The sequence below is a fragment of the Mirounga angustirostris genome, unplaced genomic scaffold (genome assembly GCF_029215605.1).
Source record: "Mirounga angustirostris isolate CCGP_5_RB_7025 unplaced genomic scaffold, mMirAng1.0.hap1 SCAF_13, whole genome shotgun sequence".
Taxonomy (NCBI): Eukaryota; Metazoa; Chordata; class Mammalia; order Carnivora; family Phocidae; genus Mirounga; species Mirounga angustirostris.
The window spans coordinates 95,626,219-95,651,238 of record NW_026991721.1 but is presented as its reverse complement, the minus strand read 5'-3'; the positions used below and the strand labels follow the sequence as shown (position 1 = coordinate 95,651,238).

Sequence of the window (25,020 nt, the reverse complement as noted above, 5' to 3'; positions counted from 1 at the left end):
GGATCCAGCCCATCAGGCTCCCTCTCCCTCTGCCTCCCCACCCCCGCTCGCAGTCTCTCTCTCTCTCTCTCTCTCTCTCTCTTTCAAATAAATAAACAAAATCTTAAAAAAAAAAAAAAAAAAGAGGCAACAAGGGCAGAACAATAGAGCCTTCCGGGCAAGTATGAGGAATGAATAAGGTAAACTGGAAGGCTCTGAGCAAAGAGTACTAATTGTAAATTTTTAAGACACCCTTTACATACAATAAAATTCATCATTTTTAATGTAGAGTTCTGCCAATTTGGACAACTGTGTACAAGCAAGCAACCACAGCTCCATCACCCCCCAAAAGCTTCTCTTGCCCTTTAGAGCCTTCCCCACGCTCACCTACAGCCCCCATCAACCAACCACTCATCTGTTTTCTGTCCCTCCAGCGTTGCATTTCCCAGGACGGCACAGAAATGGGACGATACGGTAGGTACTTTCTCCAGTCTGACTTCTTTCACTTTAATGCACCCATATTGGCACACAGAGCTTTTTATCACTGAAGGGTACGCCACAGGACGGATGGACAACAGCTTGCCCATCCATTCACCAGCTCAAGGACATTCAGACTGTTTCTTTTGGGGGCAGTGACAAAGCTTCTATAAACACGTGTGTCCAGGTTTCTATACGACTGGAAGTTTTCATCAATTTCCTCTGACAAAGATGGAGAGTAAACTCACTCTCCCATCTGAAACAACTCAAAAACTGGAGACGGAATGGCTCTGGGACCCGGGCCACCAGGCAGCACGCGGCAGTGCTGCGGGCGGAGAAACAAACGAAGCGCCCCCACAGCTGCGCCCCCACAGCTGCTACAGGAGGGCACGGGGGCCTGGTAACACCGAGACGGGGGGCGGGGGGCGGGGTTCCAGGCAGGGGTGCTCACCTTGCCAAGTCCCGGAGCAGAGCGAGCGTCGCAGGCCGAACTCTGCAGACCCACAGGCCAGGGAAACCTTCCAGTTTCCCGTGAACTCAGCCGCCGGCCTTAGCCAGGGGTCCCCTCCCTGCACGGCGGCCAGGAAATCCTCTTCAGGCGGTAAACTCAGCCAGAAGTAGGGCTGCCTCGCTTGTCTGGCCCCCTCAGGAATCGCCGTCCTCCAACCCCTGCGGTCCTACGTCTGAAAACCGCCATATCGACTATTCTTTGCAGTTCCGTAGGTGTTGGCGGTGCACGGTCCCCGAGTCTCTGTCTTGTCTGGAAGCACAGATGACATCATCTCATTTTGTTTTGAAAGGACGACTCAAGAGACCAGACCGAGGACGGGCTTGGGCAGAAGTAGGAAGAGCAGTGAGGGAAGGTACTGTGGGAATCCGGGTGAGAGCCCAGGGCGGCGTGCTCCCGGACTGCGCGGCGGAAGGGGGTAACAGGTGGTTGAGTTCAGGACGTATTTGGAACAGAGCGCTGATGAGATTTGCTGATCAAACGGTTTCAGGTGTGAGAAGAAATAGGCCGGCATAGTAGACTCTACCCTTGCTGGCCTGAACACATTCATGCATATCCCCAATTCCGGAAACTCTTCTGGAGGCAGGAGTGCTTGGGTAAACCATGTTCAGAGCCTTTGAGCTCAGTCATATGAAGTGGGCATGGGTAGGGTCATTCCTGAGGTATAAGCCAAAACTCCTCTCCTCCCTTACCGCCAGAGAGCTTGTGCCCCGACCAGCCAGCTGGAGGAACCAGCCAAGCAAAGCCCGGGGTGCTCATATACACCACACGGTGTTTGTCCTCTGCTCTTCCTCTTGGAGGTTGCCCTTGTTCATTTGAAGCCAATTTCACCTGTTTCTAAATATTAACCTGGGGCAGGGGGCCCCGGGGAACGGGATGCGATGGCATTTGGTGGTACCAGGATCATTACCAAGGTCAGCTGTCCAGGGAGGGCCCTGGCAATGACTCCAGTATTCAAGGGCCAGCTTTCCAACTTCTCCAGAGAAGGGGTCAGCACTAATATACTTGAATACCTGGAAACATGCCACACATTCTTCAACGTTTTCCATGTGTGATCCTACCTAGGTAGGTAACATTTTAGACAAGGAGACTGGGGCTCAGGGAAGTAAAGGAACTTGTCCCAGTCATAGCTGGCAAGTAATAAAACCGGAACCCAACTCCCAATAAGCCAAAGATGGAAAACCCAAGCCATTTCTATTAAACATAATTTTTATTTCATCCCAGGCAAAGCTAAATAAAATTCTACAATGCCAAACGTGTTATAAAGGCAAGATAGTTGATCACATCCATTCTGTGCTTGAACACAGGTCATTGCTGGGGGTGTGCATATCTGTGCCTCCCAGAGGCACCCATGGACCAGAGGCCTCCCAGACACATCGCTGCATTGTTTTGATCTATAGTTATATAAAAAAAAAAAAAATGACTATGGGTATTGTCATCCAAGCCAGAGGAATAAACCATGCATAAGATAGTCAAAAGCTCTGAATATCAGGTGGGAGGTGGGAGGGGAGGGACTCCAACCTGGGACACAGTAAGGTGAAGCAAGCTGTAGGGTTTTCTCGAGATGTTCCCCTCCCGGCCCTCCCTCCCCCAGCACTCCTGGCAGCTGTCCATAACAGTGGGAGGGAGTCATGGAGTCATGGAACCAAAGAGCATGGCTGGTCTTCCCCTCAGTCTCTTATCCTTTCTCAGGCTCCTGGTGTCCCAACAGGTATTGCTCAGGCCAGGGAAGATGGCTCCCCAAATGTGCCAAGTCTCCCCCATCTCAGGCACACATACCTCCATACATCCCCGCTTCCAGACACAGTCCCCCAGGCCGCAGGCATGCACCTCCACACGCACACCCTCACCTGCCACCATCTCTGGGGCACGCTGTCACACCCCTCACTTCACCTCCTGGTCACCCAGCCAGGTAGGAAAAGCCTGAGCTCCATCAGCCCCTCTCCCAGACCACTCTAGCCTTATGGGTTCATTCTGATGGCCTTTTGCTCAATTCCTACCCAGGGAGAAACTCAAGGCCTGGAATGCTGAGGTCCCGTTTCAAGGTCAAAGATGGGGAGCTGGGAAAGACTCTGTCTTTGGTCTCCCTGATTTTATTGTCAGCACAGCTGCATGCCTGCAGGGCTCCCAAGATCAATTCTGTAAATGGCTCTCTCTAACCCACAAGCCCTGGGAACACCCTCACCAGCCCCCAGAGATCTGCGCCCACTGACGCTTTTCCTGGGAAGATGGCTTTGCCCATAGACATTCTATTGCAAATCCATGCCAGTGTTCCTCCGTGGGTATCACCCCAGTGCTGGGGAGAACAATTCTCTGTTGTGGGGATAAAACTGAGCATTCTTGAGCACTCACTAAATGACCATAGGGCCCCCAGGCATTGGGACCACCAAAAATGTCCCCCTACAGTCCCTATTATGCCACCTCTATTGAAAACTCCCAAACAAAAGCCATGGATAAGAAGCTTTAAGCATCAGAGCCAAGGTTTCTAATATTACAAAGACTAAAATAATTCCAAGGGGGAGGAGTGGGAAGAAAGAGAGAGAGCAAGAGTGAATGAGAAAGAGAAAGTGCATGCGTGCGTGTGCATGTGTGTGAGTTGTGTGTGTGTCTCCTAGGGATGGGACACAGAGGTGAGGACAGGACAGACTTGGAACAATTCCTCCAATTATAATGCCTGGCCTCCTAGATCCCTTTCCGAGCCAAAAAGATTTTTTTAAACAAAAACTTGCCAAGCCCCACAACAATCCTGGGAAGTAGGTACGCATGATTACACCCACTTTATAGATGGGAAAAGCTGAGCCCAGAGAAGATGCATGACCCACCTATCAGTCAACAGTAGACCCAGGAGTGGAGAGGATGATGCTCTTCCCCCACCGCCCCCCTGCTCTGTACGCCCTGGCCTCCTCTGAAGAGAGTAAGAGGAGCCCAGGCGATTCAGCTCGTTCAAATGTTAGCACTGGGAAAGGGGGAAGAAAGCAGTTTTCACGAAGGTAGCCACGGGAAGTTTTTCAAATGGCTGGTAGCTCCAGTCTGTCTGCTCCCAAACCGGGAAAATCTGCGCCTGAGCCTAAGGTTCTGGGGGGGACAAGGATGGGAGCCCCGGAGGCAGATCAGGGTGGGACCCTGCGAACCCATCAGGAGGGGTGAGGGCCTCAGCCAGGCACCTGCAGGAGCTACTGCCCCTCAGTCTCCTCTACCTCCACCCTGCGGGAAGCCTGCAGCCACTTTTTGACAAGGAGAATCCTGAGGCAGTCCCCATAACCTCTGGGAAAGGGGGCTACTGCCCTCCCATCCGTCCCAGGCCCAGAGGACAGAGTGTCAGAGAGAAAGCCAGCAGGAGCAGATGGTGGAGGCCTCTGTTGTCACCGCACGGCTCACTTCATCCCTCCCGTCCCGCCGGGGACACCACCACCGCATTGCCTATCGGGGAGCCCGACAGCTCCAAGATTCCATCACTGTCCAGGGGGCCATGGGCGGCACCACCCCAGCTCCCTGGTCCCCAGCATGGCCTTGGGGGGAGGCAGGTCGGGGACCCCTCGGAGTGGCACACCAGGGTTGGCCGTCACACACAAGCTGGAGAGGGGACGGAGGGGATGAGCCAGGACACGAGGAGCTAAGGCACAGTCCAGCCCCACACACAGGGGTGTGCAAACCAGTTCTCAGGAAAGCAAAGGAAGACTGAGCACCCTCTCCCTGCTCCTCCCCAACCCCGGGGGTGGGGGGGTGACACAGATGAACAGGAAGCAGCCAGAAAACCCAAGGGCCCCCTCTTCTGAAGCAAGAGGATCCCTGAGGTGAAAGCAAGCCCTTGACCACGAGTTGGAGGTGAACAACCCTGGGCCAGGGGAGAAGGTATGATGGAAAAGCATGGGTACAGGAGGCATGAACCCAAGGGAGGGGAGGGTTTGAGGGTACAACACCTCAAGCAAGATGACGCCCCCTGCTGCATCAGGGAAAGAGGCAAGCTCAGGAGTTCCCAGGGGCGGCAATGGGCCGGCCATGCCAAGGAGAAGGGGCAGCCAGCACTGGCGGGGCTGGGGTGGGCATCCCAGGGGCCAAGAGACCCTGGTCATGGGCTCGCCCACCTCTGCGGTCCTGGTTCCCCAAGGAGAAATGCTAGGAAAGGCATATGCAGTGCCCCAGTGCTCCAGGAAGGCTGGAGGGTCCTCCTCACGAGCCCCTCAGGAACTCAGAGATCAGAGGAGCAGGCTAGGGGGGCCGAGACCCCAAGACCAAGGTAGCCAGCCCTAGTTGGGAGGGTTCACAGACTCCAAGCAGCAGGGGGTGGGGGGGCAGGGGGTCTGGGGGATGGAGATGGGGTGGAGGCTGCCAGACACCTTGTGGCGGGGGGGAGGGAAGCGCCTTACTAGAGGGACCTGGGGGATCAGGTATCCATCAAAGCCTCTCACTATAGGGCCCCCTCCAGCAGGCTCCCACCCCGGATCCTGTACAGAGTCCTCTAGGCCACATCCACCACCAAAAGGGTTAGATCTCCACACTATTATTCACTGGGGTCCAGCTATTAGGGCAGGCCTCGCTGATCCCCCCAAGTCTCTCTTAAAGAGAAATCTGGAGGAAAACCAAGGTATTGCTCATACAGGGTGAGGAGACTAAAGAAGACCCCAGGTACCCCATGTATTAGGGGACCCACCCTCCACACCACCCAGCCCTCCTTTCCTTTCCTGAACTCTCCACAGGCCCCCTCCCCTGGCCAGCCCTCATCCCTGGGGAGCCCTGGCTGGGAGGGGGTGGGCAGGCTGGGCAGGACCCCAGTTTCTCCCCAGAAAGACTACAGTTGGAGCCAAGCAGCAGGTGTCTCAGGCACGTGGGTTCACGGACGTGGCTCAAGCATCAGTTCATCATCAGCAAGTGAGGCCCGGGAGGCTGCTTGGCCCCCAGCGGGGGCTCACACTTTGGTTGGTGGTTTCTCTTCCGCTTTAGAGCCAGGCAATCCATTCTCTGTGTTATCATTCCCTGAGGAACTCACGAGGCACTCCTTCCTGGAGAGGGAGAGAGGAGGAGAGGGGCCAGAGTAAGGGGTCGGCTGTGGACAGGAGCCTGGGCCCCGCGGCCAGCCCCGCGCCCTCTCCCAAAGGTGGCAAGAGGTCAAGTCACCCAACCTCTCTGGGCCTCGGCTTCCTCATCTATAAAATGGATGTGACGATGACACCTTCTTCGTGGGGGTGCCGTGAGGCATCAGTGAGCACTGAGAGCAGTGCCTGGCATGCAGACAGGACCCAGTGAGACCCATCATCACCTAGTCGTCCCAGCGTGGCGGAAGGCAAGGGCACCAACCAGGTGCTAGTCGCAGGGATCAGTGCTCAGGGGAAGCCAAACCAGGTTAATTCCCAGGCCGTGCCAACCCAGGGGGAAGGGTGCGGGCCGCAGTTCGCGCAAGGGCAAAGAGCTCCTCCCCCAGACCCCGGCAGGCCCCTCCTCTCTGGGCTGGCTGTGACAGGAGGGAGGAGAGTGCTCCCGACAGAGGATCTGGCAGCAAGGAAGGCAGGTGTGGGCAGGGTGGGGTGGGACGGGGGAGACAGCAGCAGGAAGGAGGGATGGTTACGTGGGAAGACACCCCCGGGGGGAGGTTCACCACCCTGGCTCCAGAGTGAGTATGGCCCACCTCACGGCCAGCGCCCACGCTGTGCAGGGCTCTCCGGGGCTACATCACTCCGAGCTTTCCGCTCAGGAAAACTTCCGAGCCTGTTTCGCGGCCGCTGTGGCTAAACTATCTCAGCCTCACCCTGGGCTTGTGTAGCCGGCTTTGAGGCCTTCAGGAAGGACTTACTATTTTGTCCTCATCGATTTTGTCTTGCACAATTTAGTCCATAGCTCCAGCCTTTGAGCTCCTCCTAGATCCCAGTTTTGCTCTCCAACATAGTCACTAGGTTCCTGAAAACCTGGTATCCTTCCTGGCGTAATTCAAATCTTAGTAACAATGAATAAGCAGAGCCCTGTGGCATACCACTAAAGACCTCTATTCAGATGGATCTATCGATCGATCGATCGATCGATCGATCTCTATACCTAAGGTATAGTCAACCCAGACAGTTCCTATCCACCTAATTCTGCTCCCAAGCACTCCATATTTCTTTACTGAGAATCTGCTGGGTACCAAGCACTGTGTCAGACTAGAAGACTCCCTGCTCTCAGAAAATTTACAGTCTTCCAGAGAATGTGACATTAAATAAGTAACCACAATACAATGTGATAAATGATAGGATGAAGGGTTTACCAAGGAAGGATCCACCTAGGAAGCCTCCTTCTAGGGATCAGGGAGGGTTCTTCGGACATGTCACAGAAGTTGAGACCGACAAAGATGAACAGGAGAGGAGGGAGGAGACATTTCAGACAAAGGGAACTGCCCCCACGCGTGGAAATCCAGAACTGATCCTGAGATGCTGTCCAACACCTCCCTTCTTCTCGGGAAGCCACCCGATCTCTGCTGTTCATGCGGGCTTTCCTCGCGCTCAGACGACCCCTCTCACGCTTCCCTGTGGTCTGTCTCCCACCTCCAGCCTCCCCCTACCCAGTCCCTGTGCTCATCAAGGCCAGACTCTTTCTTCCAAAGCCCTCTGATCATGCCAGGCCCTGAAAGCCCTCGAGAGCTCCACTGCACCCAGGAAGAAAGCTAATCTCAACCTGGACTCCCAGCTCCCCAGGGATCTCCCCCCAATGCCCTCTGCAGGCCTGTTCTCTCCTTCCCCGCCACCACTCCCCCTACTCTCTCGACCAACAAAACACCTTGTTCTCCAGACACATGTCTCTTCCTAGACTCTCTGCCTCTGCTCTCAACAGTTCTGCAGTGCCCTTCTCCCAGGGCTTACATTAGATCCATCTTGCAAGGCCTACCACAAACGTCCTTTGGCCAAAAACCCTTCCCTAGTGTTCCACCTTCTTTGGAACCCCTGGAGCATTCTATTGCACCTCTTTGCTGGCACCCATCCTGTCTACCTTGTCTTACATTTATTTGCATACACACCCTGTCTTCTTTACTTAAGGGCAGAATCTCATTCCTTCCAGAATTTCCTACAGCACCTGGTACAGTTCCTTGTACACACTACCTCAAAAAAAGCCATCAAATGAAAGAAGGAATGAATGAACTCTGGATATACTCCCCGAATCAGTAGGGTTTGGTGAAAGTGGTTAAAGCTTTGAAGCCAAACAAGTCAGGATGCAAATCTCAGGTCTATCACTGTCTAGCTGTGTGGCCTTGGGCAAGCCACGTCACCACTCTGAGCCTCACCTTGCTCAACTGTAAAATAAAAATTGTGGCTATCATATAAATACCTGGCAGAGTACCTAACACACGGTAGGCATTCGATGAATGACAAGAAGTGTTATCATCCGTAGCCATCTCCTGATCCACCAGTGCCCTAGCAAGAAAACGTTTGGTCTGCCTCGTCCTTGATGAGCCCATGGTGGCTCCCGAGGATCACTGTTTTCTTTTCTAGGTGCTTTTAAACCACAGGTTGAATAATCTGCTCTCCAATTTTGCTAACCATCAATAGCGAAACTGGTTGTTAAAAAGAGAATTTGGTCTAACTCCATGCCCCTGGCCCCTCTCAAAATATCCAAAACCCTGGCCACGATGCAGGGAGACAATCCCAGAATTCTTCATCTCAGCCAATGCCTCCCACTCTCCACTCCCCTTGCCGTCCCCTTAATATCCCCCTGCTTTCAGCTTCCCTCCCCTCTTACCAGCACAATTTCTGTCCTTTCCAGCCTAATTCCCTCTTCTCAACAAAGCAGAATGATGGGAACAGAAACAGAGCAGCATCCCTTCCCCCTTGAATCTCCTTGCCACTGTCCCCCTCTTGGCTCCAATGCCTCCTCTCATCTTTCTTGCTGATAATACAACTTCCAGGGGCGCCTGGGTGGCTCAGTCCATTAAGCGTCTGCCTTTGGCTCAGGTGGAATGCAGACTGACCTGGGGTCCTGGGATCAAGCCCCGAATTGGGTTCCCTGCTCAGCAGGGAGTCTGCTTCTCCCTCTCTCTGCCCTTCCCCCAACTCGTGCGTGCTCTCTCTCTCTCTCAAATAAATAAATAAAATCTTTAAAAAAAAAAAATACAACGTCCAAATACCTTTTTACATTCACTCCTGCTTCTCTGGAGCCTGACACAGTTCTGGCAATTCTGGGCCTGGAGCGAGTACTCTCTCTACCTCCCCGTCTTCCCTCCCCTTCCCCTTAGAGATGTCTATCTCAAACCTGAGCTGTCCCTGGGGCTTCTGGGGAGCCCCTATCAGCCTTTTTAGATTTTTTTTAGTCTCCCCCAGGTGAACTTCCAGAATCTCACAGTAAGACTCCCACCTCTCTAGAAGGGTCTTCCCATTTTAGAGTTTCTGTACATGGAATCTTATCTTTTCTATGATGAAAAAAACAAAGCATCTAAATCCCTTGGTAGGACTTAGGTTGGGGAGGTACAAATGGAAAGAGAGAAGCTAATGGGATGGATTAGGAAGCAGGATAAGGAAGAGCAAGTTCATATACTCAGGGAACTCGGTGTGCTCAATAAATACATACTAGGAGGGAGAGGAAGAAGGGCTGGGAGACAGGAAAGAGTGGCAGGAGTGGGAAGAGAGGATGGGATGAGGGGACAATGGAAGGATGAAGGCAGATGGGGGCAGATGACAGTGGAATAAGATGATGTTGGGAGCACCCACAACACAAGATGGGAGTGGGTGGTGGGCCGGTGGGAGGACAGGAGCGTGCAATGGAGTCAACTCACTTCTTCTCCTGAGTCTTCTTGATGATGAAGGCAATGAACTTCTTGACCAGCAGGATGAGGATGAGGAGCCCAATGACCCCACCCACGACTCCCAGGATGATGAGGGTCACCGTGTTGTCCACTTCTTCCACTGTATGGCCAGAGCAGGGAGAGAAGGGGGTGGGCGAGGGGAGCAGGAGACGCCTGGAGCCTAGCACGACGGCAGCCTGAAGGCTACAGCCCTCCAACCCTGGCATCTGGGATGTGCCCACTCCCACCCAGCCCCCAGCCCTCCCCAGGCCTTGCAGCAGGAAGCAGAAGCTGGAACATGGCATCTACCAGGATAAGGCACAACACAAAGAGGTTCCTTCCCCCCACCCCCTCCACACACATACCCTCCCACAGACACACACACAGTTCTGGAATAATTCAGACTCAGGGCCCTTAACAATTTGACTTGGCCGCCCAAACTGCCACATTAAAAATTTCATTGCCTCTTGGGGTGCCTGGGTGGTTCAGTCATTGGGCGTCTGCCTTCACTCAGGTCATGATCCCAGGGTCCTGGGATCGAGCCCCGCATCGGGCTCCCTGCTCGGCGGGAAGCCTGCTTCTCCCTCTCCTACTCCCCCTTCTTGTGTTCCCTCTCTCGCTGTCTCTCTCTCTCTGTCAAATAAATGAATAAAATCCTAAAAAAAAAAAATTAAAAAAGCTTTCAAACTTAAAAGTGATGGAAAATGTTTTTTAAAAAAAATTTCATTGCCTCTTTCTGGGCCTCCTTTGTCCACGCAGGAAAAATCAAGAATCTCCCTATAACAACTTTTATGTGGCAGGAAGACTTTGGAGTCAGGGCGTCTGGATTTTAACTACAGGATCTCAGAAGTCACTAATGAGCTGGTAACCTTGAACTGGCCACTTAAACCTTCTCCCTCAGTTTCCTCATCAGAAAACTGAGCTGACTTCTAGAACCTGCTCCACTCACCGTCTCCCCACCTCTGTTGAGAAAACTCCATCCTTCCAGCTGTTCTGACCAAAATCCTTAGAGTCATCCTTGACCCCTTCCTTCTCCAAACACCACATTCAATCCACCTGAGAATCCTAATGGCCCTAACTTAAAAATTCCAGAATCTGACCTCTCAGTACCACACTGGCTCAAGACATCCTGGCCTGGATGTTTGTAGGAGCCTCCTAACTGGACTCCTCATTTCATCGTCTATTCTTGGCCCCGCAGAGAGCCTGTTCTGAGTTAACTCTTCTGCTCAGAGCTCTTCAGTAGCTCCCATCTACTTAGGCTAACAAGGCCCCACACAACATGGCTTAACCTGACTCATTTCTTGCTATTTGCCCTGCTCCAGCCACACTGGCCTCACTGATGTTCAAGTATCTGCCTCAGGGCCTTTGTACTTGCTATTCCCTCTGCCTGGACTATCTACCCAAAGACATCTTCATTGCTCCCTCAAATGCCCTTATTCTAGGTCACCTTTTCATTGAGGCCTTCCTAGTGACACTGTTAGCACCCCTTTCTCCCTCCCCATTTTGTTTTTTCCCTACAACACCAGCCATGTTCTCTTATACAACATCATTTTCTTCTTTATTTTCTTTACTGCATATCTCCCCTGATGAGAAGGAAATCTCCATAAGGGCAGGAATTTGTCTACCTTGTTCATAGACCTAGTAGGTGCCACATAAGTAGGTGCTCAACAAATATTTGTTGGCTAGATGAATGAAGGAATCTATAAAAATGGAGAAAAGATCCCTTCAAAGGGACGTGTGAGGGACAAAGGGGCGAAGGTAAGGTACGGCGCCTAACTCAGTGCCTGGCACCCCAAAATGCTCCATAAATGTTGGTTCTCTTGCCCTCCTCTTCCCCCCTGCAAAGGCTGAGCATGAAGTGAGACGACATCCAGACAGAGAGGAAGAGGGGACGCCATACACAGCCTAGACTCAGATGGCTCCAGGCTCAGAGCGAGCTGCCTGGATGGCCTCTGGCTCTGCCCTCGGCACAGCCAACAGTGAACTCATGGGCATCTCTCTCTCTCCAAGGACCCCACTTCATCCAGGAGAGCAGTGAGCCCCCAGGCACCCAAGAAATGCCACACAAGCAGGACCCTAGAGCAGGTCCTTCCTTTTTTCTCTACTTCTGTGCTTCCTTAGCCTTCCAGGCTCCCCGTCCAGGAAGCCCAGCATAACACCTCCAGCCTCTTCTCTAACCACCTCTAGTGTCGGGGGTCATGTGACCACCTGGCTGCTCCCCACAGGCTTCTTCATGCCCCCCTGTCCCACCTGTGGCCGACGGCAATCCCCAGCGAGGGTTTAAGCTCCAGAGGGGAGTGGCCACTCTTACCAATCTCAGTTGCCTGTGGCTTTACGTGCTCTGTCCCTCTGTCAGTCCTCTGTTTACCTGTCTTCTGTCCTACCCTGGACTGTAAATTCCTCAAGGAAGAACACTGGGGATCATTCATGTCACTTTTGGTGTGATGCCGGGCATTCGATCAACAGTTGTGAGGGGGATACACAAGAGTAGTAATCATCAGCACACAGAGAACTTTCCCACCACGAACCATCCTATGTCCCATCCCTACTTCTCGCAAGCACCCTAGGATGATGCAGATTTTGCAGATGAGGAAAACCAGGCTCAGAGGGGCTAAGTGTGTATCATAAGCTATTCAGTGGCAGAATAGGTATTGGAGCTATGTTATCTGAGCTTCCAAATGTGACTCCAGTAACTTTTGAAAGCATAAAGCAAAAGAAAACACCCATGCGGCTGGGCTGAAATGTCATTTGACCCCACTGAGTGGGGTACCCCGCCGTGCTTCCCACTCCACTGCCCTCGTCCCAGCCACCACTGCTTACATTTATCAACGACTTGGAGGAAGATGGTGGCCTGGTGCTGAAAATTATTCTCCTTGGGGTTCTGCACATGACAGGTGTATCTGCCTGTGTCGCTGAATTCCAGGTTCCTCAGTAGAATGGAAATGTTGTTCATCTTCTCCTTAGTGGAGCCCTCCAGAGTGATGCGATCATCATTTTTGAACTTCACCTTAGGGTCAGACTTTTCATTCTTCACCGTCCCGTCTATGAGCTATGGGGGAAAGGGGGTGTGGAAGAGATGGCCAAGAAAGAATCAGGGTCCTCAAGGGTCACGACATCACTCCAGCCCAGTCCTTGGGTGCCTCCCTGTCCAGGTCCAGAGAGAGCCTACAGCCAGAGGTGCTCCCCCCACTTGGTTTCCTTCCAGTACCGATAGCGCTGACTGCCTGTCTAACCTGAATTTCGCTTGCTTCAAGCTAAACCCATTTTCTATCATTAAGATCTCCCTGGAACGTAGCACAGCTTTTATCTCTTTCTTCATAAAAGCCTTTTACATCATGGATCCAGCAATTACCACTCTCATTTCCCTCTGTCACCACCACCACCACCACCCACAGCTTTTGCTGACAACTTGTCCCCTGTGCATCTGAATTCTGGGCCTCCATCAAGACCTGGATCAATCCTACAGCACTGTCTACCAACGGCCCTGAGCCCAGTGTTTAATCACATCCAGAGTTGGTCTCTTGTGGCTTCCTTATGTACACTTCGGGTCCCCTACGAGACTGCACAGTGAATACTCACTAAACACCTGTTGACTAGTCCATCCCCACCTCCAGCCCACAGCCCTGCCGAAGCTCCTGCAGAAGAGCTTTCTCTTCCCTAGCTTCCTCTCCTTTCTTTCTAGGGCCAGGTCCCCAGCCCTTCTCCCATTTGAACTCTTCTCATTTCTTTTCTCCAAGCCTTCCAAGGGTCTTTGACTCCCCTGTTTTTTAAATTAAATTATTTTTACACAAGCAATCCAAGTTCAGGCATTTCTTCAGACCAGACAAAGAACTCTAGCCAAGAATTCCAACAAGCCCAGAATTCTGGCAACACCATCTAAGCATCCCTCCCACTTAGACCCTTCTGGACAGGTTCTGGAAAGAATGCTAGGAGAAAGGATGACAAAAGGTAGATTCCGGGGACCATCACAGCAAGGTCAGTCCGGAAGGGACCAGAGCAGGGGAAAGGGAGGCAGAGGCAGGGGCAAGGTGCTAGGGAAGGGAGGAGAGTCTGAGCTGTCCTGTCCCTTCCCCCACTACTTACAGTCCTGAATGTATCACTGGTGTTGTAGGACCACCAGAAGTGGAGGTCTTGGAAGCCAAAGCAGCTGGAGAAGGTGCAGGGCAGCAGGATCTCCGTGCCATTGACAGCGTAGATGGTGGTGGCCTTTCCCACAGACACCTCCAGCGACAGGGACACCGGGAGCAGGAAGAGACCTGTGTGACAGTCGCCACCTCCCTTAAGAAAACCCTACCGGAATCTCCAGCCTGGAGCTCTGGAAGAGGACACTCGGGCAGGGAGGAGTGGTGGCCAGGCAGGGAGGTCGCTGTCCCCCTGTGTATCAACTTGGGAGGACGGTTCTCTTCAGTGAACACTGCCTGAGCCACCAGCCCTTACTCATTTCTCCCCTTGGCCTGGGCCGGGGAGCTGCCCATGTGGCACTCCGAATAACCACCAGAGGTCACCCCAACCCAGGAAAACGAGGCCCTTGCCGCCTGGCCGCGCCCCTACCCCGCGGGCGCAGTCCCTGCAAGTGCCATCCCGCACCCCCCAAGTGCGGGACGGGCTCTGCCTGTTTGCAGTGGGAGTTTCCCCTAGGACGGTGCGCGGCCCCCCGGTACCTTTCCCGGATGGGGGGGAGGCTGGAGCCAGGTCCCTCGCGGTGAAGAGAAAATGGGCAAACGCAGCCGCCACACTGCACCGCGGCCTCCCACCGGCCCCAAGGGGCGGAGAAGCGGAGGGCCACCTCCCGCCCAACCGTGCCTGGCCGGCCGGGTCCCACGCCCTCTGGCCACCGGCCGCGACCCTGGGACCAGGAGGGAGCCCAGGCCGGGATGGGACGGGGCGGCACCGGGCGGCGGCGAGCGCGATCGCAGGAGAGAAAGTGGGAGGGAGGGCGGGAGACACCGGCGGAGGCCGATTCCCTACCACAGGGACGCTCGAGAGCAGGGGCGGCATGGAGAGGGCACAGGACCGCTGGCCCCTCCCGGCCCGCCCCCACACCCCACAGCCCCTCTCGGGCCCACGTCCTGGGAACGTTCCTCGAGCGCCCTCCTCCCCCCTCCCCAGCTCTTCCCCTTCCCTACCCGCACCCCCACCCCACCACTGCCCTGGCACCCACTCCCCAGAATGTCAATACCACCCCCACCGCTTGGGCAAGTGGAAACCATCAGTCTCCACTCCTGGCCTCTGGGACCCCCCCACCCCCTACCATGAATCCTTGTAAGGGGCCCTGGCCCTCCTCCTGTCCTACAGAGTCCTGGAGGAGACCCCAATGTACCTCAAGGTGGAGGGCAGGAGGGGCGTCAGAATAAGATGCCTAAGTGATGTCCTTGCCCCGAGGTGAAAGGGGCACCTGAGGTCTCAGAGAGAGTCCTACTCAGGTTCCCAGTGATCCCCTTACTGGGCCCACTTGCCACGGGCTGCAAGTGGGTAATCCCATTTCATTCCCACCCCACACCTGTAAGATGGGTATTATTAATCCTACATTTTACAGATGGGAAACGTGAGGCTCGGAAGAGCAAAATGCCTTGCCCAAAGTTGTACAACTTCCAGGGGTTCTTGAAATCCGAACCCAGGTCTGACTCAAGAGCTGGTGGGCAGTTGAAAGCAGCCATGTGGCTGCACTAATTCCTGTCCCAAAGTTTCCCTGATGTTTCCTCCCAGACTGCACCTGCTCTCAGCTACCTGCACCTCCAGCCAGGCGTTCCCCGAATGCCAGCGCCAGAGGCCCCAGACTGATGCCCACGGTAGAGACAGGACTACAAGAGACTCGCTTGCGCTGACTAGGTGTGCTGGCCGGGCCCCCCGAGGCCCCCCTCTCAGCCCAGGCCTGCTCTCGGCTCTGCAGGCAGTCCCCAGAATTGGTGTTGTTCCCAAGACAGCCAGGGTCAACTATGCTTTAAAGGTCAACAACCTTGCTCTTTCTCCCATCCTCACCCCCAAGGAAGGACTTCTTTCGTCTACCTTGATCCCTTCATGGCCCCTAACCAGTTTCCTCTTGCTTTGCTCCCCTAAGCAATGCTTTTTAAATGACAGAGAAGGCTCTGAGGAGAGCTGGCTTCCCTGCTTCTTGCCCTCGGGGCTCCTCTCAGCTTCTTCACATCACCCTAGCTTCTGAAGGCAAAGTGGAGCGCTCTTACCTCGAAAAGTCCGAAAGAACACCCAATGTTCCATCATGACCCCTGCCACGTCCATAATAGCTGATAGGCCCATTTGATCCTCACCCCCATCCTCTGAGTGACATAATATTATAGGTCCCTATTGCCGATGAGACAACAAAGCACAGAGAGGTTAAGTGACTTGCCTAAGGTCAACAAGAAACATTTCTAGCATTCCAAAACCCCAAAGCAAAAAAATCCTCTTACATCCTAATATAGCAGGACTTGCCCAACAAGGTTCCCATCAGGGATGAGAAGTTAGCCCTCGCTCTCTGATGGGCTCTTAGGTGCCAGGAAATGTTCTAGAGGAGCGGCATTCCAATTTGAGAGACCATCAGATCCACCTGGAGGGCAACAGACAGCTTGGCCCTACCTCTGGAGTTTCTGATTCAGTAGGTCTAGAGCCTGGGAACTTGCATTTCAAAAGTTGCCAGGGAATGCTGGGGTCAGGGGCAACACTTTGAGGATCACTGCCCTAGAGAGTTTACACATACGAACGCCAACTTTTATTAGAACACCAAGAGGTAGGTGTAAATTTTTCTCATCCTACAGATGATGAAATTGAGACTCCGAGAGGTTAAGTAACTCACCCAGGGCCACAGAGTAAATGGTGAAGCTGGGACTGAGCACTTCCTCTAAGAGAGGACGGGTATTTTATATACACTGTCTCACTTAATCCTCATACTAATCCTGTGAGGTGGTTATTATTTTTATCCTCAATGTACAAAATGAAGACAGAGGCTCAGAGAAATTAACTTGCTCAAGGCCACACCCCCCCAGTGAGCGGAATAAGTCGTACTCACATTGCCGAGGCTAGCTCTGCCTAGCACTCCTGGCTTTCTTTTTACCTCTGTTCCTGTCCTGCCTCACACCTCCCCCAGAGGTCTAGGGACAGGGGCCAGACAGGAGAGTCCACCCTCCAGCCTAGATGATGTAGGAGACCCCAGCTCTGCTTCCCACACTCATTGTTCCTCCAAACTAAGGAACAGAGTACGGAGCTATAACAGGAAAGGCCCCAGGAGAAGCTTCCTGATAACCACAGGCCTCCCTTGGGGGCCCAAGCTCCAAGGAGCACCATAGCTCCAGCCTCCAGCACTCCCTGGCGCCCCTTGCCCAGGAACCTGGATCTTGGGGCAGATTGGGGAACTCAAGTCAGGGGTCAAATCACCTCCCCGACCCCAGCCAAAATGGGGTATCCAAGAACACCAAAGAGACACATCAAAAGTAAAATCTTTCAAACTGCTTTAAATAGGTAGAAGCAAAAAAAGAGCAAAAGAACAGCCCAGGGGCGCCTGGGTGGCTCAGTCGTTAAGCGTCTGCCTTCGGCTCAGGTCATGGTCCCAGGGCCCTGGGATCGAGCCCCGCATCGGGCTCCCTGCTCGGCGGGAAGCCTGCCTCTCCCCCCTCCACTCCCCCCGCCTGTGCTCCTCTCTCAATGTGTCTCTCTCTGTCAAATAAATAAATAAAATCTTTAAAAAAAAAAAAGAACAGTCCCGAACAGAGGACAGACTACTTCTTTAAGGTCTAGCTCATGACAGTGCACATTTCTCCTGATTAGTGTGTGCCTGTGTGGATGACTTAACTAGTACACTCAGGACTCCCACAGTGAAACACTGCCAATTCTCACCATAGCCTAGAGGGGACAAAGGAAAGGCACAGAGGCGTTCACGGAAAAGTCCAGAGCCCTGCTCAAGTTAAGGCATCAAAGAGGGTGGGCAAGCCCGGCCTCTGCACTGCACATCCTCCCAGCAATCTGGAAGCCCTGTCCACAGTGTCTGAGAGGCTTGGGCAGAGGAAAGCCCCGGGGGCCTGTTTCCCATGCTCTCTCATCTGTGAGATTGTGCTGGGGGGACAGGAGGGAGCAAGGGCAGGTGTTGATCCACTAGAGGCCCCCAGGGGAGAGCTTCAGTAGGATGGCCAGGCCAGGAGCAGCCCGCTCTGCCTGCTGACCTTGGGAAAGTCAGGGATGCCACATCCTGCATGCATGCCCCCAAACTAGGATGGTTGTCTTTCCTATCGCCTGAGCTTGGTATAAAGCCAAAACATGGGCCTACAAAACACAAGAGGGGCTTCAGTGAGCCCAATGCTCTGACCGAGGCACCCTGCAGGTAGAGGAGGATGGTGTTTGGAAGGAGGGAGGGGGACAGGTCTGGCCTTCATCACAGGTCTGGAAGTAACCAGGGCACCCCTTGCTTAATGACCAGTGTCAGCTGAGAATGTCTCCGGGCCATTCACACGTTTTGTACTCCCACCCTGTACCACCTCACGGAGGTCATTCTTCCCATGCCATTTCCCTGGAGTAAAGAAGCTGCTTAGAATTTCAACTGTTTAGAATTTCAGTGTGTGCATGTGTGTATCTGGGAATAGGGGCCTCTTTCTGGCATCATGGGATTGATGAACAAGTCCCCATGAATCCTGTGGAATTCCACCCTGAGCCCCAGAGCTTTGCCTTCGCTCGCTGAAAGGCCCTAACCAGCTAGCTGGCAACTCTCTGAAGCCTTCGCCCCCCTCCCATCCTCCCTTCGGGGGTTTGTCTGAGGACTGACTCGGCACTCCCAAGTTTTACTAAAGTAATAAAAGTACTCAGCACGTGTAAATCCTATTATTAAATATTCCCACCAGCCAGAATCTTCGGGCCCCAGCAGACATTCCAAGGCAAATGTCAAGGCAGGAAATGGTCTGCCACCTTTTCCCACATCCAAGGATCCATGTCACACACACACACACACACACACACACACACACACACACTGAGGGGAGGGAGGAAAGAGGGGCAAGGTGGCCCGGACTCTAAGTTTAGCTCCAAGGGCTTGCCTGGCATGGCAGACGGAAACAGGCTGACTGTAATAAGGAAGCTGATACTCTCTGGCCCCAGGGGAGTCAGACAGGCTCAAAGTTAGAGCTGAGAGGCAGAAAGTGGGCCGAGGCCGCAGGACAAGACCCCTCCTGGGGTGCAGGCTCTAGGGGCTGTGGGAGGCAGGGCTGGGCCAGCCAAGGCCCCTGGGCCCAGAGACAAAGGAAAGATTTCAGCTCCCTCTCCCTAGGCAACCTGCCTACTTCCTGCCCACCCCCAGGAGCTTTGCTGAGACAGAAGCATGCCCCTGAGAGACTACCAAATGCTCAACAAAACCAGCTTTGCCAACAAGCCCAAACGGTGTGCCTGGCCCTGCTCTTGCAGGCCACAGAATGGGTGCGTTGGCTTACGCAGGGATCCCCACACTCTCAGCAAGAGGGCGAGGTGGGAGAATCTGTGCCCCGGGGTCTACCTTTCACACAGATCCCAGCAGGGGGCAGACAGGCAGAAGGGCTTTGGGATACCCCACAGGCCAACATCTCCAGAAAAAAACCAATCACGGGGCCAGATTCAAACGTGGGGCATCCCCTCCTCCCAGTTTTCCCCTTTCCCACGCTCTTCTTCATGAACTCCTTACCTCCCCCTTCCTTTCCTTTTCTCTGAGCCGGTCTGAGCACCCTCTCCTTAATTGTGTTCTCATTAGACAAGCCCTTAATAAATACATACCAAGGGAAAGAAGGTTGCGCAACATGACGCCCTCACAAGTGATAATTAAACACAGATCACAGCAATTAAGCAAATCAGGGAACAAGGAAGGGGTGGGCAGGACAGATATATTACCAGTTACAAGCTCAGGAAGGGACTGGCACCCACAGAAACCTCAGCTGCAATAATGCAACCTTGGAAACTCTTCTCTACTGAAGAGAGGGTATCTTGGGAGGTCAGGAGAAATCTGTAGTCTCAGTCTGTTAGACTGAGTTTGACATGAGGCCAGGGGACTGGGGGGTGGAGGACCCCTGGAAGCCTACTGCTCTGTGCCCAATCTCCACATTTGTCTGGGCCCCCAAGCCTCTATCCCTGCATGCCTCACCCTTCCCTCAGCTCATCTGCACAATCCTGCTAACCTTCCCTCTCGGCCGACTTTAGTCCACTGGGAGGCAAGTCCGTCTGACAGAGCCCAGGAGACCTGGATTCTGTCCCACTTGACCATCGATTGGCCATGTTGGGCGAGTCGCCTTCCCTCTCTGGACCCTGGTTCCTCATCCTTCGGGGAGCTCTGTGATATTGGGTTTCCAGACTTCCTGCCACCAGTTGGCTGACCAGTTGCCTCTGCATCTCCCCGACCAGACTGAAGCAAGGATGGCATCCGTGTCCCAAGCTCAAAGCAATGCCCCCTGGGCGGCCTCAGCAATGGCCTCCTGGCAAGGTGCAAAGAGGACCCCTGGTGGTATTCCCTCTGCAAACCAGAGGGGTAGGGAGCAGTGTAGGCAGGACCAGTTCTGGGGCCTGCAAGTCTCCCACCTAGAAATCACTCTGCTTTTTCCTGGGTTCCCAGAGGGTAGCTCAGGGACTTGTCCAAACCTGCTCCAATGGGCTCCTGCTCCTCCCTGGTCTACCCAGCTGAGCAGTCCTTGGAGGAGGTGGGGGCTCCCCCCTGGAGAAAAGTACCAAGACTCTGCCCACAGTCCTCCTCCAGTGTATAGTGTGGTTTCCCACTGTGGTTCTATGAATATTCTAATGGCCCAGTCACTGGCATCCCACCACCCAACTGGGCAGTAAGCAGAAGGGAAGCCAGAGGTGTTGATAAGTGGGCTGGATTAATGACTGCATGCATGTGAAGTCCCCTGTGAGCCCTTACCCCAGCCATGGTTACAGTGGGAACCTGAGCTGATCAGACATGGGATGGGGGGAGCGGGCGTGCAGCCCGCTCTGTGCCCGCCCCCATGAAGAGGCACCTTAGAGCTCAAGGAGGCACCAACCTCCTTAGGTCACTGTGAAACGAGCACACCTCTGTGCCAAAAGGACAGAAGAAAACACCAGTGTCCCCTCTCTAGCTGTGGCCATGTAATTAAATCAGTGGCTCCTGAGTGAGAGAAACACTCTATCCCCCTCCGCTACCATGTGCCAACGTGGCGGGTCTGCATATGGTTTATTTACATTTGCACAAACAGCAGCGACTGCCCTTATAAGCTCCGTCCCCCTCTTTGCAGCACAAATGCCTACATCACGTGCCCAGCCGGAAGAGGGGAGCTGCCCAAAGCCAAATCTGACAAATACAAACAGGCAGAGGCGCAGGTGCCAGAGATGGAGTTAGTTTACATTGAAATCCAGCTACGGTTTTTGAGGAGATTATATTCTGGACTAATACTATTCTCTAATCTCTTGGAGTTCGTCACTCAAAACCATCGTGTACATATTAATAGATATGAAGACTCTGCTCCTTCTGTGGCCTCTGGATATATCTCCTCGGTCTTCCTATTCATCCCAAAAATGAAGAGCTGAGAGCAAGTTAAACAGGGCCTCCCCGTGGAATCTCTTTGTAAGAAGAGAGACAAGATCCCTCCTAAAAGGGGGCTTGAGCCATCCTCCAAGTCCCTCCAACCCTCTCCAGTCCTTGGTGTGGAGCCTCAGGGAAGACAGTGGGCACTGGAGGAGATGGAGGGCAGAGGAGAGAAACAGAAAAAGGGCCAGGAGGAAGGGGAACCCCCCTCCGCCCCCGCGCACCCCTCCCCACCCCCTCCAATCGGTGCATGCCCGATGCCTGGGCAGCAAGCATCCAAGTTGCAAACAGCTCTGGGCAGGGGTTAGAACCCACCATCCCAACACTCACATGGGCGACCCCCTGGCGTCCCCTCCACCTAGGGCACAGACACCCTCCCCCAGCACGCCTAAACCTCGGAACCCGGGAGACCCGTGCTGCAGCCCGGAGAGGTAGCTCCAGAAGCCTGGAGCTGAAGGCGCCCGAGGCGGCGAAGAACTAATCACGGGGCTGCCACCGCTGGGGCGGGGGACGCGCGCGGTCCCCAGGGAGCACCGCCGTCCGAGCCGGGCGGCCGGCAAGAACCTGGCGGCCGCGGTGCTCATCCGGCACCAAGCCGCACTCCAAAGCCCACCGGGTCCAAGGCACCTCTCTTCTAAGTGTCCCCTCCCCGGGCGGGGGCGGGGGGGGTGGAGAAGGAGGAGAAGGGGTCAAGCCGGGGCTGCCTTACCCAAAAGCCCGGTGCCCAGCCATCTCGCCCGGGCTGCGCCTCGGCCCCCGGCCCCGGGCATGGTCGCGTTGTCTCCGGAGCGCGCCAGGGGCGCGGGGATGGGGTACGGGGCGCAGCGGCTGGCAGCCCGCGGTCTGCAGTGGGCGGCGAAGCCGCGGGGAACTCCGCGCCGCGGGTCGGGGCTCGGGAAAGTTAGCGGGGAGAGCGCAAGAGGCGGCGGAGGGAGGGAGAGGAGGAGCCGGCTGCCGGAGCGGCCGCGGAGGGCACGGGCCGGAGAAGGAGGAGCGAGAGGAGGACCGCCGAGCGAGCGCAGAGGAGAGCGGCGCTGCGCCTCTGCTCTGGACGCGCTCCAGCCGCAGGAGGGGCGGGGGCCGCCGCGGAGCCCGGGGCGCCCCCGCCCGCTGCGCACCCTGCACGGCGCGCCCCGCCTCGCGGCCCCCGGGAGCCCCGGGAGCAGGCCGGGCACCCCACTCGCTCGCCAGCTCGGGCTGGGCGGCTGCGGCTTGGCACTGCAGGGCCACCCGCAGCCGCCCGCAGCATCCCAGGCGCTGAGCTGCCAATTAGGAGGATAGTTTGGGGGGGAGTAGATGCTCTTCGGGTGTTGGAAGGCTGTGTGGTTCTGCTTTGGGGACCACGAGGGGGGTAGCGACTCCCTCTCCCGGGGCCGCAAAGGGACCCCTCGAACGTCCGCGTCTGGCCGCGCTGCAGCGGGTGAGCGGGTGCGGGCTTGCCCACTGCGGACCCCCCCCCCCCCACACACACACACCCCGCGCCTGCAGCCCGCCGCCTTCGCCCCCGCGGCTCGGGGCTCCGGGAACAGAGCTTCCAGTTGCAAACTGCCCCCGCCCACCGCCCGCCAACCTCTCCCATTTCTTCGTGGACTCTTTGGAAATCGTGATGCTCCCAGCTAGGGAATCAGGCCAGACACTCCCTATCTGCGTCCGGCTACACCCTCCCGCCGCACCCCTACTTCTCATTTCTCCCACCTAGGCTGTCCCCCCAGACTCTGCCCTTTCACCCTCCTCCAAGAGATTCCCTGGGCCTCCCTTTTGGGTTGGGGGGTGAAGGAGCCCAGGGCAGGCCTCCCTGTTTGGGGTTTACAGCCAGGTGGGAGGGCGGCGGTGAGACTGCTAACCAGCAATCCTTATCTAACCTTGAGGGGAAAGTGAGAAGTGCTATTTGGGGTGGTTTGGGAGCGAGTGTCCGCTATCCTCCCTCTATCCTCCTCAGCAGCCCCTTGCCAACCATCCAGACCCCCCTCCCTCGGTCACAGATCCTGTCTGCCTCCCTGGTCCTCCACCCCTTGGATGTCTGGAGGCTGGTTCAAACTCCAAAACCTGCTCCCACTTCATGGCCTGACCCCTGCAAAGCCCCGCCAATGCCTCCCCAACACCCCTGCCTTCTTAACCTGGGGCCCCTGGTGGACTTCAAAGAGATCAGCCCTGAGTTGGCTGGGCAATGCTGAATGTCTGCTTTTGCAGAAGAGAGGCCCGCTGGCTTTCCTGCATGTAGCGGTGACTCTGTTGGGTAGCTCTGGGGTTAGGCGCTGGGGAGGCGAATCCCAGCTCCAGCATCTATTGCTGCACGACCTTGAGCAAGTTATGCAATCTTCTGCAGAAGCCTCATCTGTACTCTGGTGAAAGGAGTGCTATTTACCTCGTGAGATTGTTAAGAACAATGCCACACTTAGGCTGGACACAGGGAGGGGCCTCAGGGGCCCTGGGCTCCTGAGCTTACAAGGCCTCCCTCTGGCCCTCCTCTGGCTATAATCTCCCCCCTGGAAAAGGGGGTCCAGTGGGGCAGAAAGGGAGGGTGGTCCATGCACCTCCCTCTTCTAGACCAGCCTCCGGGGATCCAGGACCCTGGAATTCCCTGCTCAGATGACTCAACCCTGAGCCAGCCTCTTCCCCAGGCCCCTCCTCCCAGGACACTGCCCAAGGTGCACCCAGGCAGTGGGCAAGGTGCAGCTGTTCGCAGGGGCTGGGGAGTGCCTAGAACTTGACATGCAAGTGGGCTGTTCTCAGGCATGCACGAGCGTGGACCAGAGAGTGCTTTTTGGACCTGGTCTTCAAATTAAGGTCAAGGAAAAGTAATCAAGTCAGAGGATAATAGATAAACTTTAACATTGTTTGTTTTTTTTTTTTATGTTAGATAACACTTTGTTATCTTGATTTATAACTTATATTTAGGCACATAGGTAATTTCCATTTGTACACTTTCTCCAGGCCTTACCAGCATCAGAAGTGGACCTGACAATGAAGACCGAATGAGATATTATTGCATGTAAAAATTCTTAGCAGAGTGCTAGACAGAGAGTAAGCATGCTGTCCATTTTAGTTCTTATTCTCAAAGAGGTCTGTGGGGAAAAAAAAAAAAACGCTAAATCTCTTCCCATCTCCAGGCCCGCCCTCTCCTTCCCCCAGGAGGTCCTGGACACTAGATCAGCAGGGCCAGGCATCCACGCCTGTCCACTTTATTTTTACAGCAGGGCTCATGTTTCTCAGAACAGGAGGCTGAGGTGAGAGAGGAGGTGAGCCAAAGGGAAGGCAAGTGACCCCTGCCCAGGGAAGGGGGAGGGGAGGGGACAGAGCTCTCTGGATATCTTTAGATCCCGTGTCCCCACTGCCCTCCACCTTCCCCACTGCCTCACTGCTCACCCTGCTGAGAGCCCAAAGGATCCTTAGGAGACACATGCATTTCACAGATGAAGAACCAGCGCCCAGAGAGGTAGAATGCATAGCCCAAGGTCACAGAGAAAGTGTGTCTTAAAGCCAGGATTAGAACCTCCCCCACTCTGTGATTCCCTCCCTCCACCCTCAGCTTTCCTCTAAAGAACATCAGGAGGGTTCTACACCCCGGACAGAAAAAGTGCTTGAGAAATGCATTAGTGGCTAGAAGATTTCTACTTTTATAGAGCACTTGCCTCAAAAAGTCTCAAAACCCTAGACTATTGATCCAGTTTGGAGGATCCTCCTGAGGGTGCTCGGGGAGAGGGTGACAGAAGGTCAGAGCTCCCCCTCTCCCACCCTTTGAGAACCATCTCTTTGAGGAACCCTCCCTGATTTAACCCCCTTTGCCCAGCTCAAGAGCCCCCCCCTGCTGTGCCCCCCCCC

General features: G+C 54.8%; 1 protein-coding gene across 2 annotated transcripts; it reads right to left on the bottom strand.

The window, feature by feature from the left end:
- Positions 1-2,155: 2,155 nt before the first annotated feature.
- Positions 2,156-22,223, bottom strand: SCN4B (sodium voltage-gated channel beta subunit 4). 2 transcript variants are annotated; one of them, XM_045894936.3, is made up of 5 exons: positions 21,908-22,223; positions 13,788-13,960; positions 12,525-12,753; positions 9,696-9,825; positions 2,156-5,964 (listed from the first exon to the last, which is right to left on the bottom strand). In XM_045894936.3, the coding sequence occupies exons 1-5, from the start codon at positions 21,966-21,968 to the stop codon at positions 5,871-5,873; spliced, it is 687 nt and encodes a 228-aa protein (XP_045750892.1). In that variant the 5' UTR covers positions 21,969-22,223; the 3' UTR covers positions 2,156-5,870. The 2 variants fall into 2 exon arrangements, with proteins under 2 accessions (XP_045750892.1, XP_064433453.1); XM_064577383.1 differs by lacking the exon at positions 21,908-22,223 and adding an exon at positions 14,366-14,532.
- Positions 22,224-25,020: the final 2,797 nt, after the last annotated feature.